Source organism: Vicugna pacos, chromosome 17, assembly GCF_048564905.1.
Source record: "Vicugna pacos chromosome 17, VicPac4, whole genome shotgun sequence".
Taxonomy (NCBI): Eukaryota; Metazoa; Chordata; class Mammalia; order Artiodactyla; family Camelidae; genus Vicugna; species Vicugna pacos.
In genome coordinates, this window is record NC_133003.1 from 23092069 (window position 1) to 23109394 (window position 17326).

General features: G+C 35.0%; 1 protein-coding gene across 7 annotated transcripts in view; it reads right to left on the minus strand.

Moving 5' to 3' along the window:
* Window positions 1-17326, minus strand: part of DCAF1 (DDB1 and CUL4 associated factor 1) — a 73265-nt gene that overhangs the window by 33062 nt on the left and 22877 nt on the right. For all 7 annotated transcript variants that reach the window (XM_072941361.1, XM_072941358.1, XM_072941363.1 and 4 more), the window contains 7 exons: window positions 15691-15804; window positions 7658-7795; window positions 6172-6684; window positions 5761-5862; window positions 2765-2923; window positions 1212-1391; window positions 542-751 (listed from right to left, as the gene is read on the minus strand). In XM_072941361.1, coding sequence (XP_072797462.1) covers window positions 542-751; window positions 1212-1391; window positions 2765-2923; window positions 5761-5862; window positions 6172-6684; window positions 7658-7795; window positions 15691-15804 — 1416 coding nt within the window. The remainder of the gene's footprint in view (window positions 1-541; window positions 752-1211; window positions 1392-2764; window positions 2924-5760; window positions 5863-6171; window positions 6685-7657; window positions 7796-15690; window positions 15805-17326) is intronic.

Sequence of the window (17326 nt, forward strand, 5' to 3'; positions counted from 1 at the left end):
ATCTTTTATTTATAACTAGATTCACAATACCTTTTGCCCAAAAAAAGTAACATAATGTTCAAATTATTGGTGCATATATCTCACAGCTTAAGAAGAAAAAGAAGCACCATGTAAAATAATGGATTTCTTTTCAATTTGTGATTTTTAAGACATGCAGTTACTAATCTTTGTTCCAAGACATACCAAGTTAAGTTCAAAAATGATAGAGAAGTGGAATTAGACACACCCTCTGAGAAAAGAAATTCCACACAGAAGGAAGTAGTACACAGGAGGATATCCAGTACTTTTCATAAAATAAAGCCCTTTTACGCACATTGCAGCTCATCTTTTAGTTCTAGTATCCCAGAGACGTAGCAACTTACAAATGGAAGCAAAATAAGCCCCTGATACCTCCATTTTCAAGTATTCTGCCTCCACATAGTGCAAGTATAATCCGACAATGTACATCTCATGTGGACTTCACCGATATGAATGTGCATTTCAGGCCCAAGATGCTACAGAGAATATTAACAACACTCCCTTTAAGACACGGTTCTCTCACCTTATATGGGGGCTGAGGATGAACAAGAATGCCACCCTCAGTCCTCTGAAGTGACTGCTTCACTTGTTCCAATTTAATGGCTAGGTGAGCCTCAAAGTACTTGCGCAAGGCCATGCAGGTATGTTTCCCAGTTTGGCGGCTGGCAAATATTTCATCATCGCTCAGAAGTGCACCCTGATCTTCCAAATTTAGAATCTCCAAAGTACTGATCTATTAAGAAAGAATGGACAAAAGAGGGAGAAAACAAAAAAGAAAAGTAAAAGGAGAAGATTTCAGTTTATGCTCAAGAAGACTAACAAATATCAAAGTACATCTGTCTATACAACATGCTAAGAGTAGCCACAAGAAAGCAAAACATTAAACTCATACTGAAAAATTACATAGCTTTCAATCATGTCAAAAGACACAGAGGCACAAAACTATTGCTTTTAGAAAGATCAAGCAATTCCCCCTACAAAATTACTATATTCAAGGCAAGTCTACAATGGCACAGTCCTCTAACTGCTTAAGAGGAAGCGAAATTTGTGAATGAACGAGGAAAAAAAGACTTTATGAGAATGACAGGAAAATTCCTCCAGTCAGAAGCTTCCTCTCCTCAATGCTGCTGAAAGGCAACCTAGATAAGCAGGACCCCTGTTCCTCACAAAGAGAAGCCACTGAAGAACCTCACCAAGTTCACCAGACGACGAAGACCATCATAGCGGTCAAAGAGTTCCAACACAGCCCGGAAGGAGAAGCAGATTGAGAAAAACATAGTAGCATGGCAGCATCCTGAGGCATGAGAACATTCCATTAACCACAGGGTATAGTTCACCACATCAGATAGAACATTGTGGGGATGCATGCAAACCTGTAAAAAAAAATAAAAATAAAAACATAATTTTTAAAAACTAGGGTCAAAGGAGCTTTCAAAAGGGATGAAAAATTCACCAATGTAGACAGACAGCTTTGCAGAATACAATCATCATTCCTGGTCAAGTCATTCTGAGATTAAAGCTTAAGTTACAAATGAAATTTTATAACAATCTATTTCAAGCTTGAAAACAACCTAAATTTAGAGAAATATTTAAATTCAACCTACACTTACTGAGTGCCAAATTTTGCAAATATTTACATCCTTTAATGCTCACAATGCTCTGTTATACAGGTATTAGGATTCCCACTTAACAGATAAGGAAGAGGCTCAGGGAAGCACAGGACTGCCCAAGGGTGATAAAAGTGACCAAGCTGTCTGATAATAAATTCTCCAAGTTTATTATCCTCTCACTCACTCATTCATTCAAACATCTTCTTGGCTCCTAAAGGTCAGACAATGAATTCTGAAGCATTATCCAGGTTTCCGTGGTAGTTTTTTTTTTTTTAATCTTAACCACAATTAATTTTGTACATACACACACAGATTAGGTTACTATTCTCAAAAGACTATATATTCTTGCATAATGTTGATCTCATGAGGTGAAAACATTAAAATCAAAACATTGCCTTAGTAATAAATAAAGATGAAAAAAAGGCATTGCCCAAGAAGAATTTACCAGCTTCACTCTACCAGAAGAGTCACATCACACAGAATATTAGAAAAATATTCCAGGCACAGGAATGCCAAGCGCTTCCCTAGTAAGTGTCTAGGGACCCATTTATTTGCAAATGTACAACCCACTTACACTTTTTAAAAAATCACTAAATAAAAAGTCTTAACTGGAAAAACAGAAAAACCAGCTAGGGGACCTCTGGAGCCCTGAGAAGAACTGGAATGATTTTACTATTTCCACCACAAACTACTTGTTAACATATACAAAGTATCCTCTGTTGTTTTTACAACAGACTGACTCAAAAAAGCAAAATGTAACTCTACTGAGGGACATCTGAAATGAGCTTGACAATATCCTAATATCCTAATATCCTAATGCAACAGAAATGGCAAAAAGAAGCTCCCAGACCTGTCTTGGGTTTTGTTGGGGTTTTTTTTGTTTTTTTGTTTTTTTTCAGAAAGTTAAGGGGGGGAAAGGACCTTTTCTAAAGAACTTTACATTTGGGAACTTTTCTAAAGAATTTTACATTTTTAAAATGTTGTGTAAAGATCAGACATTTATGCTCCTTGCTTCGTTCATTAAAACTTAATGCAGCTATTCATTTTTTTTTTATCCAAAAGTCGTTCTGTCAGCATATTAGAGTGGTTCCCCACCCTATTCCACTCCCATATATTTGAAATGGACTGGACTTAACTCTTTCCATGGCATCCTGGTTGTAGGACAGGTAATACAAGCACATGGACACACCAGTTGCAGCCATAGAAGGACGAGGAATTTCCAGTAATTTCTGCACTCCACCATGGGCAACAAATTCTGTGGCAAACTTGTTATGGAGCAGGAGAGATGCTAGGTGCTAAACAAAGAGGACATATGTTACCATGGAATAATCTAGAACAAATATTTCTTCACAAAATATTAAGTTGCTAAATATAGGACTCCTCTGAAGTAGACAATCACTCCCTCACAACAGAAGTAAAACCGATACTGCTTATGGGAAACAAAAAACAAAAACAACAAACTCTAAGAATCCGTAACACTCCCTCCCAATATCAAAGGTTTCCATGAAGGTGAAAAACAAGAAATGAAAAATACTGCTGTAAGTAATGACATAATCCTACAACCAATCTATTATTACATAGCTTCGCTAAGAATTTCTGTTACCCTTCCCATTTTAATCATAGTCAGCTCTACGTTTTATTTAGCTTTGGCTCAGTCACTGACTCATCATCTAATAAAATCCAAAACTCTGCCTTCTTTTAACTTGATCTTTAGTATATCCCCAAAGAACAATCTGTAGCAAATTATCAAAAGTAGTAAATTTTTAGAACTAAGCAGAATGTACTTTAAATAGATCTTTATTAAAAAACTATTTTACTAAGTCTACAAAACACAGGCCTTTGCTATCTTTTAAGTTTTGTTAACTTAATGTTCAATTCTTACTAGCCTCTCTGGGTGGACCTGATCTTCTGGGCAATTTTAAGGGCAAGGAGTGCAATGCAAGCAGCAGGCTACTCAATGACTCTGAACCCAGGCCAATGCGGATGGGGCCTCGGGAGAACTACGGCTCCCCCTCCTGTTTCTCATGCCAAGGTGTCTTATGGGTGGTGACACAGGCACATGGTACGAACAAGACACACATGATTTGATACCTGTATAAATCTCCTAAGGTCAATGGCAAAAAACAGGTATGTACCCTGTTCATAAGTTCTCTCAACACCTAGACTCAGACTGATCCTTACAATTCAAATCTCTTCCCTCTTTACTCTTCTTGTCTGTTACACAAACTTCTACCACACTCACACCCAGTCTTTCCCCAAGGAACAGCTAAACCATGTATGGTTCTCTCTCCAATACCTAGGCCATTGCATGTGGTGGTTTTTCTCAAAGTCACTACCATAAAGTGGCAGTTCCACCAGCAGGTGGGGAAAAAGAACAAGCAGGTTCAACTCTTACCTGCTCCTTAATTCTATTTGGCTCAACACAGCCCATAACCTGGCTCACCTCACTCATGTAGGCAAAGACAGTATTTTCTCTCCTTATATTGTACCTCCAAGTAAGACATAGTTCTTAATTTACTACTTTAATTTACTACCTTAATCTATTTTGTTTCTACCACCTTCAACACCTGTTCCTTCTCCTACACAACTGAGTCTTCCTTTAGAGAGAAACAGTACACATAACTTTCTGCATTTTTTTATATCCCTATAAGGATCTGTTGTGTGATTTTTCCTTTTGTCCCTATTTCATCTTCTTTAATCCTTTATATGACTCTGCATCAAAACAGCTGAATAATGACAACCAAATAGTTCCTCATAACAAAAATCTACAGAAATAGCAACTGCCCAAATTCCTTCTTTCACTATATCCTTTTCAGGACAGGATGCTGTATCTAAAAGCAACATTTTTGGGCCACTGGAGAAAATCTCATCTCTAGCTTCATCCCACTGTTCAAAGCATAATCATGAGTTTACACACTTTATAAACACACACACAAACACACACACACACTATATCCCACACAAGGGATACATGTTACTCCAAAGTACGTCTGACATCCTCCAAATTTAAAATTTCTGGGATCTGAAAGGAAAATTTCTTCATTTCATACACTCGAACTGTGCTATCCAATGCAGTAGTCACTGGCCACATGTGCTAATTTAATTTAAATTAACTAAAATTAAGTTAAACATTCAGTGCCTTAGTGGCACTAGCTACATTTTAAGTACTTATAAATGGCTTGCAGCCACTACACTGAACAGCACAAAGAACATTTCCATCATCACAGAAAGTTCTACTGGACAGCATAGTTCTGGAATACCATGAATAAAACTGCTAACTTTAAAGACCCAGAGAGAACATCACCTCTCTTTCAGAGGTCTTGTCTGGTAGCTATTATTTCTCAGGAAGAACAGACTATTCCTTCCTTTGTGCCCCACATTTTTTTCACAACATCCATAATATCTAAAAGAAACCACAGACTTACATGCCTGTCTCTCTTAACCAAACCATAAAGAGCAGAGACTTAATCTGCCTAATATTGTAAACATCACAGAAGAGTCCTATGTTCATTAGTTACCTGTTGGGTAAAACTATAACAGCCACAATGGTATGCATTCAACTTAACCTCTCTCTATTCAGTTTACCTTAATTATCATGAATAGGTATGGCTCTGGTGGGCTAGACTGACCTGCCCTCCCATATTTAGCCTCTTTGCAACCTAGAAAATCATTCACCTTTACTGAATTTGGGTATGCCTCTATTTCTTTATTCATTTTCTGTTTTATATTTTGTTCACCCTAGATAATCAAATATCATACAATATGCACATAGTTAAGAATTCAGAAAAAGTGTTGACTGGCAGAGGGAATACTGAAAAAGTAGTAATGACATAAAGTACTATACACGTAGTTTCCCACTCCTAAACGTAACAATAACTGAGGCCACTCCCAGGTCTAGATCCACTTTCTCCCTTAACATTCAATCCTCTAGGACTGACCCCTGAATTTCTGTGGAGGCACTTGGTAAGCCTCATCTTTTCTACCTAAATAGGAAATTTTCATTTGTAACTTTTTTGGCACATCTGGCATAGAAATAGCCTGAACAATAAAATCCAGAGATGCAATATAGCAAACCACACAGGCCCCATCCATGTCAAAATGTTCAGCGATCTCATATTCTCAAGAATTTTACCTTGAGTGCCTCAAACGTAAGCAGGACATCATTAGTCTGTTTCAAGTCAATATAGAACATCATCAACTCCCGTGATCCAAGTTGCATGAATATGGGAAGTAACTGAAATCAACACCAAAAGCAAGTCTTAACATTTGGATTTATTTTCACATATTTCCTATTCCATTATGAGGACAGAAGATTAAAGAAATGAGGTACCTCCTCCCACCTGTTTTATGAAGATAAACACAAACACACTTTGATCTAAAAGGCCTTATCAGAGGTGACATGCATAAGACTTTACCAGTTTGAGGCAAAGCGTTTTCTGTTTTAGAGTAAAAACATATTAATGTATGAAATGCTACAATAAAATATCCCAGAAATAAATACAGTAATCCCAAAGTGTGAACAGTACTTTCCTAATAAGCTTACCTCCTGATATTCTCCTAATGGGGTCAAATATTGGAGAATAAGTCGCTGCTCGATAGCGGGAGTCATAGGATAAAGAGTATAATTGGTGCCAATCACCCAGGGGGACATTTCTGACCAGCTGCTGTTAGACAGCTCAACAAACATGCGATCTGGATCAGATGATGAGAAACCCAACTTTTGTTTGGCTTTCCTAAAGCTCTCTCTGTCACCCTGTTTTGCTGACTTGTTTTTCCTCAATCCTCCTTCCTCAGGTTTGGTTGCTGAGTTCATTCTGCTACTGGTCTTGTGGCCTGAATCAAGATGAAAGGAGATCTCCATGTCTCCAGAGGCTTCCTCTTGTTCACCATCCACTACATCTACAGCCATGTCGCCATAGTCCATATCCACAGCTTCTTCATCCAGAGGCAAAAGAGGCTCAGAGGAGAGCTTTCGAGGGCTAGGACGCTTGCTTTCTTGCCTCAAAGCCACTTCCTGAAGCTGTAGCTCCCTCAATCTTCGAAGCACTATTGCCACCTATCAACAGATAATGGAATAAAAGGGGTTATCTCTTCTACCTCTTAATTTAAATGACTCTTAATAAGAAAATCTCATTTCTACTTAAGGAGAACTGGATGCTCATGCAGTTATCTCAATGCCTGGTAATAGTAAAGATTTGAAAAATATGTTGACTTTATTCCTACAGCTTGATGAAATAAACAATTCCCCACAAAATTCCCCAGAGAACCCAAACCAGAAAACCTGCACATGAAACACATAATTCAGAACACATCTGTCTGGATCAAGCTGGGCTGGGCCATCACACCTGAAGAGGCAGACACTAGTTACATTCACAATTTTTAAAAAATGTCTTTGAAAGTCAAAAGTTTCTCAAACTTATATCTGTTATAAGTTGTATTCTGTTAGATATTATTATCTACATTATACATATAGTTACACAATCTTATTTTTCAAATTCTCCACTTATGTTTTACATTTTCCTTTAAGTACTCATTTTTTGGGCCAAACCTAAACCATAGTATTATGCTTAGTTTTAAAAAGAGAAGAGTGATTAGGTTGGCAATTTATTTTAAACTGCATTTTAAAAAATGTGGATGGATAGAAAAATTGGAGAATGGATGGATGAGTATGTCATAAAACATAAGTGTAGAACAGTATGTATGCAGGTGTTCATTGTAAAATTCTTTCTATTTTGCCATATGTTTGAAATTTTTCATAATCCAAATATTGGTAAGGGATAGAGAATGGTACAATTTTATTTGGTACAAACTAAGATGATTCTTGACAAATTAAAAACAGCTATTTTCAAGTTAAAAAAAAAAGTAAAGTCAAAACTCTTATAAAAAAGTAATACTGAAATAGTGAAATTATAGCTACACTCTAATACAAGGCTGTGAATAAAATCTATCTATTCAAGTTTGGATAGCAAGAAAGAACATGTGAATACTCTCCCATCTTATGCAAAAAATCATTCTAACATCGTCCATACCAGCTGTGAATTTTCATCCCTGTAGTTGGCAGCAATGTCTTGATTTTCCATAGCACCTCCTAAAAGACCAGTAGAATATGTCCTCAATGGCTGATCAGCCTCTCGGGCCCATTTGAAAAGATTTTCAACAATTCCTTCCTATAGTAAAGGAAATGAAATAGTATAATGCAGGGAGGAAAGAAAATCAATTTTCATAATTAAAGATACAAGCAAAGATTTCAGTCTTGTAAAAAAAATTTTAATAAAGTATTTCAGTATTGCTCATAAGATTAAAAAATGCAAGTAAACTAAATGTACAAGAGTAAGAGTAGGTTTAGTTAAATAAAGTGTCTGTGCATCTGTCAAACAGAATCCTATTTATCCATTATAAATCAACCTAAAGATCAACAATCACATAATATAGCCCTATTTTAGCTGTTAAGACCCAAAAGGTTCCATGACCAAGTGGGGAGCACTAAAAATTCTATGTCCCTCTTTGAAGTTCACAATGCACAATTAACATTATCAATGCTCTGAGAAGTCCTCCATCAAACAAGTATTTAACTCCACTATCCCACTTTTTAAAATTAGTTTTTATTATGAAATATAATACATATAAACATGTGTAGTCCAAAGACAATGAAAATCACCTGTGATTTACCACCGAGTTAAGAAGCAGAAACCTACTGAAAAATTGTGCTATACACCAGAAACTGACACAACATTGTAAACTGAGTATAACTCAATTGAAAAAAAAAAAAAAAAGAAGAAACAAAACTGGGGAAAAGAGTCCTTTCTATATTCAAGGAGATTTCGAAGACTGCCATTTCTCTTTTTTAATTTCTGTGAGATTTCATTGTTTAGCATAAAATCTGAAACGACTACTTTCAGTGTACAAAATTCAATATTAAAACTTTGAAAATTTAAAAAAAAGCAGAAACCTCCGATGTGTCCCTCCTTGTATCACCTGCCCCCTCCCTCCCCAAAGGGTACCTAAATTGCTAAATTTTAACAATTTTCTCCTAAAGCTTTTGTCAAAAATGATGCTTTCAACTCTATAAACTGTGTGGTGCCATATGTATTTTTTCTGCAACTTGTTTCTTTTATTCAACATTATGTTTCTTACATTCATCTACACTGTTGTAAACATCACAAACAGCACTCAACAGGCTTTATACATAACTTATTTAATCCTCATGCAACCCTATATGATTGGGTAAGTACTTACTGTATTTACAGAAGAGAAAACTGAGTCACAATGAGGTTGAGTAACTTACCAAAAGTAACAAAACTAGTAGGTGGCAGAGCTGGGATCTGATCCCAGGCAGTATACCTCCAGGTGCTCTTCACCTCCACATTCTGCTGCTGCTATTTCATTGACTTAACCAACTATACCTATTTTTGTGCCAGCATGTCCCTAGGATAAATATCTAGGAATGGAACTGCCAAGTCACAGGTGTGTATGCTCAACTTTACCAGAGGATACCAAACTATTTTCAAAGTGACCACAACAATTCACATTTCCAACAGTGAATAGTTCTTTTCTTTCTGATACCAACACTTGGGCACTATCAGACTTTCTTTTTTGTAGTCTGGTGGGTATAAAAAAAATTATTCTGTTAAACTTCAATTTTCTTATTTACTAATGAGATTCAGTATTTTTTTTCATGCCTCTGACTATTCAGGATTCCACTTTCTGTAAAATATTCATGTCTTTTACGATAAACAAGTTCTTTTTATTTAATCATACTTAATAATATTTTCTTTTAATTTTGTGCACTTTATATCTTAAGAAACTCTTCCCTAGGATCATGGATTCATTCTATATATTTCTAAGTTTCAAGCTTTAAAAAAAATTAACACTCTGAAAAACACGTTTTGAGAAATTTTGTTTTAAAATATTTATTGATATGAAAACATATGTACCATCTATTTTAAATGTCTTTCATTCTTTTCTCTTTCCAGTGTAATAAACTTAAAATACAAACTCCATCTGCATGTTACCCCAAATTTCTGTTCCCCCTTTTGCTGTCCAAAGTTGTTTATTTCAGTCAGTATTTCTAGGTTTATAGAAATTCCCTGAAGACATTTTCTACTATTATCTGGCCTCTATTGCTGCTGTGGCAAAGCCTGCTATGTTTATCTGCAGGAATTTTCTTGACTCTAGTTGCTTCTAAAATCTTCTCTTTGTCTTTGGTATTCTTCGTTGGGCTTCCTGAATCTGAGTGATCATATCGTTCATAAATCGAAAAAATCCTAACCTCATTTCTCTGAATACTGCCTTTCTCTTACCTCTCTATTCTCTTTTCCTGAAACTCCTTTTAGATATATTTTTAATTTTCTAATTCTACTATCTATATCTCAACTTCATTCAAATCTTTCATCTTTTATTTCTAAGAGCTTCATTATAATCCTGGCAGATCTTCTAGTTTATTAAGTCTATTTTTAGCTGTGTCTAAACTTCACTCTAACTCATCTATGATGTTTTAAAATTCAGTATCTGTAATTTTTATTTCCAGTAGTTCCTTGCTTCACTTTCCAAACGGCCGTTTTTTTTCCAATGTCTTGGACAGTTCTTAGAGTTCTGATTCTTTCTTTTACATCCAATAATTTGTAACCATTTTTAAGCATGCAATTCAGTGGGATTAAGTACACTAACATTGTTGTGTAACCATCTCTGCTATTTCCAGAACTTCATTATCCCAAATTGAAAACTCTTAACTTCCACTTTCAATAATGGATAGAATAACCAACCAGAAAAATCAATAAGAAAACAGAGGTTGAACAACACTAAAAACCAATTAGAGCTAAAAAACACATAGAGAAAATGGAACATTACAGGATAGATCATTATGTTAGGCCACAAAACAAGTCTTAACAATTTAAAAAAGACTGATCTCTTATAAAGAATTGTTTCCAATCACAATGGAATGAAATGAGGAATCAACAACCTAAGCGAAAACTGGAAAATTTATATATGGAAATTAACACACTCTTAAACAATGAATGGGTCAAAGAAGAAATACAGGGAAATTAGAAAATACCTAGAGATGGAAGCAAACAAAAATGCAACATACCAAAATTTATGGGATGCCACAAAAGCAGTACAAAGAGGGAAATCTACAGCCACAAGCACATAAAGTTAAAAAGAGAAAAAGGTCACAAATCAATAACCTAACTGTACACTTTAAGGAACAAAGAAAAGGAGCAAACAAAATCCAAAGATAAGAGAAGTATAAATAAAGAAATAAATAAACAAACAAACAATAGAGATAAATCAAATAGTGAATAGAAAAATAGAGAAAATTAATGAAACCAAAACTTGTTTCCTTGAAAAGAACAACAAAATTGACAAACCTTTAGCAGACTGACCAAGATGGGGAAAAGGCTCAAATTACTAGAAACAAAAATGAAAGCGACATGACTACCAATTTTACAAGAATAAAAAGGACTGTAAGAGAACACCATAAATAACTATACACCAACAAATTGGGTAACTTAGATAAAATGGACAAATTCCTAGAAACACAATCTACCAAAATTGACTCATGAAGAAAGAGAAAAACTGAATGAACAGACCTATAACCAGTAAGGAGATTGAATCAGTCGTCAAAAACCTCCCCAAAACAGAAAAACCTAAGACCAGATTACTTCACTGATGAATTCTACCAAACAAAGAATTAATACCAATCCTTCTCAAAGTTTCAAAAAATCAATGAGATGGGAACACTTCCTAACTCATTCTATGAGGCCATCATTACCCTGATATCAAAGCCAGATGAAGACAGTACAAGAAAACTATAGCTACCCCTTTTCAATACTGATGCAAAAATCCTCCATAAAATACTAGGAAATTGAGTTCAGCAGCAGAGTAAATGTATTACATGACACAGTCAAGTGGATTTACCCAGGAATGCAAATATGGTTCAAAATACAAAAATCAATCAATGGAACAAACCACATTAGCAGAATTAGTGTGAAATTAATTTTTGTGAACTAGCAAGAAAATCACATGAGCATGTCAAATGACACAGAGAATCTGAGAAAAATCAACATGTTTTCATTAAAAAGCACTTAATAAACCAGCAAAAGAAGAAAACTACCTCAACATAATAAAGGCCAGGTATGAAAAATCCACAGCTAACATTATAGTCAACAGTGAAAGGCTGACAGGCTTTTTCCCCTACAATTAAGAACAAGACAAGACAATGTCTGCTTTCACCAGTTCTATTCAACATAGTACTGGAAGTTCTAGTCAGAATAAGGCAAGAAAAAGAAATTAAAAGTACTTACTGTTGTAAAGGAAGAAATAAAATTATCTCTGTTTACAGATATGACCTTATACATAGAAAACAATAAAGATTCCACACAAGTACTCACACACACACACACACACACACACACATACACACACAAAACTGTTAGAATAAATGAATTCAGCAAACTAGGACACAAAATCAACACACAAAATCAGTTGCATATCTACATACTAGTAATGAAAAATCTGAAAAGGAAACACATTCAATCACTTAAAAGGCATTTTCTTTTTAGTACCTTTCAGATAACTGCTCTATTAAATTACCCTGTTTGTTTAATTGTTGACTCCGAATCATGGAAGACTATTTGTTGGGAGTATTTTGCAATATTTTTGTGAATTCACTTTTTGTGGAAATTGCTTTTTCCGTGAGAATCCGTTGTGGCCTGTATTGTGAGACCCTCCTCCCAGAGAAGTTTCACATTTGCTTTTCCCAGACACACAAGGAATATCCAGAACAATTCTGCTGTTGCCAGTAATATCTTGACTTTGGGGTCCCTAATCATATGATAGAAATTTCAAACATAAACCCAAATAAGGCCCATGTCCAGAGTTTCTCAAAGAAGACTTACATGCCCCTGCCCCTAAGAGTGGAGTCAAAGACTGAGAAACCTGTCATTTTCCCAAAGCCAAGAGGCAGATATATTTTCCTCATTGTTTCAAGTAAGGTCCTTTGGGAGTTGCAGTTTTACACAGAGGTCAGGGTCTCCATTCTAACTCCTCACCCAAGATTTTTGTCTCCTGTCCTCAATTACTCATTTGGTTTTACAGTTGGCTCTTCATGTCTGGCACCTAGGGATTTCTCTTTCTAAGAGTTTGTTATAGTTTACCCAGAATTTGTATTTGTCTTCAACAGGAGAGCTTGTAAGTTATCCTGGTCAATCATCTTGGTAGATCTGGGTTTCCTCCCTTCTGTCTTAAAACCATTTCTTTTCTCTCTGCTTCTAAAACACCATACTCATGGTTTTCTTCCTACCTCATGGAAGACTGTGAGGATTAAGTGACATAATACAAATCAAATGCTTGGCACAGGGCTGGCACTCAATAAATAGTAGCCATCTAACTGGCCCCATGAACACTTTCTTCATAAAACACCTATTAACATTTAAGAGGAATTTTAATGACTCAGAGTATGAAATCTTGAAAATGCTGACTTATACTTTCTGAGATTTCATTCTCTCCAACTCTATCCTTCTCACCTCAAATAATTTAAGACAATCTCAAAGAGAACTGTTAAAGCAGTACTCTTAAAGAGTTAAGTCCATAAAGGTCCTGATCTTACTGGACTAAGAGCATACACTGACAAACTAAACAGTATGAAAAACCTGGTACATAAACAATATAAAAGGACTCAGTTCTATAATATACTTAATATAATGAAGAAACTATTCAGTCAGTTAATTATCTTATTTTATTTTTTGGGGAGGCGAGATGTAATTAAGTTTACTTATTTATTTATTTTTTTAGAGAAGAAACTGGGAATTGAACCCAGGATCTCGTGCATGCTAAGCATGTGCTCTACCACTTGAGCTGTACTCTTTCCCTCAGCCAATTAATTTTAAATTAAAATGAAGTTTAAAGCTATTTCAGTATCTCTGAAAGTAAAAGCCAGTAACTTTTTAAAATAGCTAGAATACAACTGATTTAGTAACTTACAACTAGCTCTTAAATAAAAAAGAAATGAAATAGAAAATATAAGAATGCATGCTGTACACCAGTAATTGCCATAACATAAACTGATTGCACTTTAATAAAAATATATTTAAAAAAAAAAGAATGCATTGCACAAAGGGTAAACAATGTTCAAGAAAACTCTCTTTCATATACATAATGTATGGACTGAGTTGCAATGTAAAAAGAAATGTAAAGTGTGTAACTATGGTTCACAAAGTTTGAGAAACACTGCTTTAAAGCAGTGAGTCTTAACTGTAGCTTTGTGACACACCAGTAGCCAATCTGCCCAAAAATAATTTTTGACTCATTAATTTAACACACTGTAATTAAATGTTTTTTAAAGAAGTAAAACATTAAATCATACCAAAAAATGTGTACAGGATGTTTCTGAAGGGTAAAAGACCATCATGTAATCCAATGGTAAGGTCTCATAAGGTCAAAGAGATTAATAATCTGTGCTCTAGGACAATGGATTCAAGGCAATGTTATTTCCAACCTAATATAGCATTATCTTTGAATAATTTACCTCTTCCAACTTAACAGATATCAGTTATTAAAGAAACAAAACTGTTCTTGCAGAAAGCTTTGTTATTCAAAATATCCCTCATGTTTCCAACATCTGAAGGGTAGTCACTTCATTCTAAACAAACAACGATGAACTATAAAGGACTAGAGATGATTTTCCTATAAATGGCAACCAGGAAACTTTTACAAAGCATGGTAAAATCATCTATAATCTTCAATAAATCTTGCATGTACAAATATACTGCTATAAATGCTTCATTTTCATCCTGGTTTTCAAAAGAATTCATGTTAAAACACTTTTGACAAGGAAATAGACTTTTTTAGTTTCCCACAATGGCAGCTAATTGGAGATTCTTAAATCTATTCTGCACAATATTGCAAAATATAGCATTCATTACAATTTTACTTTCTAAAATACATTATATAGTACAATTCTGTAACAGAATTTTCTCAAAAGTTAAGAAAATCTATTTCTAGATCTTTCGTTTGGTTTATATGTTTAGCCATACTGAAACTTTCAGACTGTTTCAGAAGAATTAAATTTTTAGCATCTTTAAAAACAAAGAAAGCTATGTGGCATACCCAGTTCACACTGCAAACTCTTAATGCTAAGGTACAAAATATTTATATTGCTTCTAGAAATAGAGTAACTAATTTTTGGCAGTCGAAGGACACACCCAGTCACTATCAAATTACCATTTTCTGATCTTCATAGCACTTATCCTTACTTGAAATTATCAGTGTGTCTGCCCTCCCAAACACGTATATAAATTTAAGCTCCTATCTTGCTTACAAAATATTCCCAGCACGTAGCATAAACTACAGCACTGAATAGGTCTTCAAATATTAACCAAATGAATATTAAATATCATCAAAGATAGGACAGGCTTCCTCACAATACAAAGTCCTTTATCACTGGGGAAGACCACTCATCATTAAGAATAAGAGTTTGGATAAGATCATAAATTCATTCTAAAAACATATGATCTTGGGGGGTGGGAATAGCTCAAGTGGTAGAGCACATGTTTAGCATACATGAGGTCCTGTGTTCCATCCCCAGTACCTCCTCCAAAATAAATAAATAAACCTCCCCTCTAAAATAGCAAAGAAAAAAAAATGAAAGTTTAGTAGCCATGTCAATACACAATAAAGGAAGACTATTTAAAAAAAATATATTATCTTAAGATTTTTTTTTAACTTTTAAAATATTTATTTATTTATTTTTTGCAGGGGGGATGTAATTAGGTTTATTTGGTTTTTTTCAATGGAGGTACTGGGGCTTGAACTAAGCATGTGCTCTACCACTTGAGCTATACCCTACCCCACAATCTTAAGATTTTAAAAAATACTACAGCACCCAAGCAGCAAGTACTCATTAAAATAGTTACTTCAAATTTTTTCCTGTCTTGATTTCTTAAATTCCTGTAATACAGTTTACTACTGTAATAAGAAAAAACATAACAATTATTTTAAGAGACAAATCAAACAAATCACCATTCAATTAAAAAATAAAATAGTTTCTTTTCTTTTCAGTAAGTACCTTTTCTTGAAAGACAACAGCAGTTTCCAGCCCTGGCATGATGTCCAGTAGGAGTCTGCAAGCTGCAGTGTTTAAAGGTGGCTCTCGGCTTGTCATCACATATGCATTCACCAGCTGTAAAGAAAAGGGATACTTTTATCTGAAATTCAATCCAGTCAACTTAATGAAGTCTAATAAATCCTTAATACAGTTCCATCGCTTGCCTAAAGTGTACTAAAGAACACTATACCTATTATTACTAATTAAACCTTTAATTAGATAAACAAGTTCATACTGTTTAGCACAGGGAACTATATCTAATATCTTGTAGTAACTTATGGTGACAAAGAATATGAAAATGAATATATGTATGTTCATGTATGACTGACACATTGCAAATTGACTATACTTCAATAAAAAATATATACAGAAAAAAACCTTTAATTATTATAGTTATGATCCTGCTGAGCCATAATATCATATATAATTTCTTCTTCAGCTTTAAAGCCAAACCTCCCCCTAAAACAGTAACTCAGCAATCACAGAAATTAAAGATCAAAGGGTATCACAAAGAAATCACCCCCCATCCTCACGTACACTTTTTCAGAAGGATAAAGCAGGGCAAGATGAGCCTCCCTTAACTACCCCCATTTTTAACAATGGTTAACGAAAAAGTTGATTTTCATATTTTATATTTATAAATGAATGTATTAATAAAACTTTCCTTTTGGCACTCATCAAATATTTACTAAATCCCTACTACTAAGTGGTATTGTGTTCTGTTGCTGGGTGTACAATTCACTGTTGAGTGAATAAGACACAGTCCTACTATCAAAGGATTCATAATCCAACACAGGTGACAGCTGGGAAAACAAGTATCTACCATAAATTCGGGATGCTACAGAAGCCTATGAGAGGCTCTACAAAGGCAAAGATCTCAGAGAAGGCTTTAGAGAGGAAAGGATTCTAAGCAAGAACATAAAGGACAAGCAGGAGTAGCTAAGGAGGAGTTGGAAGGAGAGGAGGGCCAAAGGGCAAGAACTGAAAATTGAGAGAACAAAGGCCAGAGACAGACTGGGTTTATAAACCAAAATAAGAAACTTAAAATTTATCTTGACGGCAATGAGAAACCACTAATGGATTTTAAGCAAGAGAGTACCATGATCACTTTTTGCATTTCATAAAGATATCTGGGCTACAAAGAATGGGTTGGAGGAAGACAAGAAGAGAAACCAACTAAGAGGCTATTGCACTAATCAAGAGAGAGATAGTGGTGGCTAAACTAAGGTCTGGCAACAAGGGCAGAAAGAAGTGGAGGGATTTGTGAAGGTTAGGGGAAAGGAACAATAAGACCTATAAGCTCACTGAATAAGAAAGCTTACAGGAATAAAGGATAACTTCTAGCTGGTTGAAAAGAACACCATTACTGAGCTAGAGAACAAGAGAAACAGACTGTGGGGCAAACAATTAGACATGCAGAATTCAAGGTGCCTGTGGGAAATAACCACGTGGGAATGTCTAGAAGGCAACTGGAAGTGATATGAAGCTGAGAAAAGACACCAGCAATAAAGAAATATAATTAGGTATTAATATGATACAAATAATACTAACAGCTAATAATTACTGAGCCCTCATGTGCCAGGTTCTGTGCTATGCA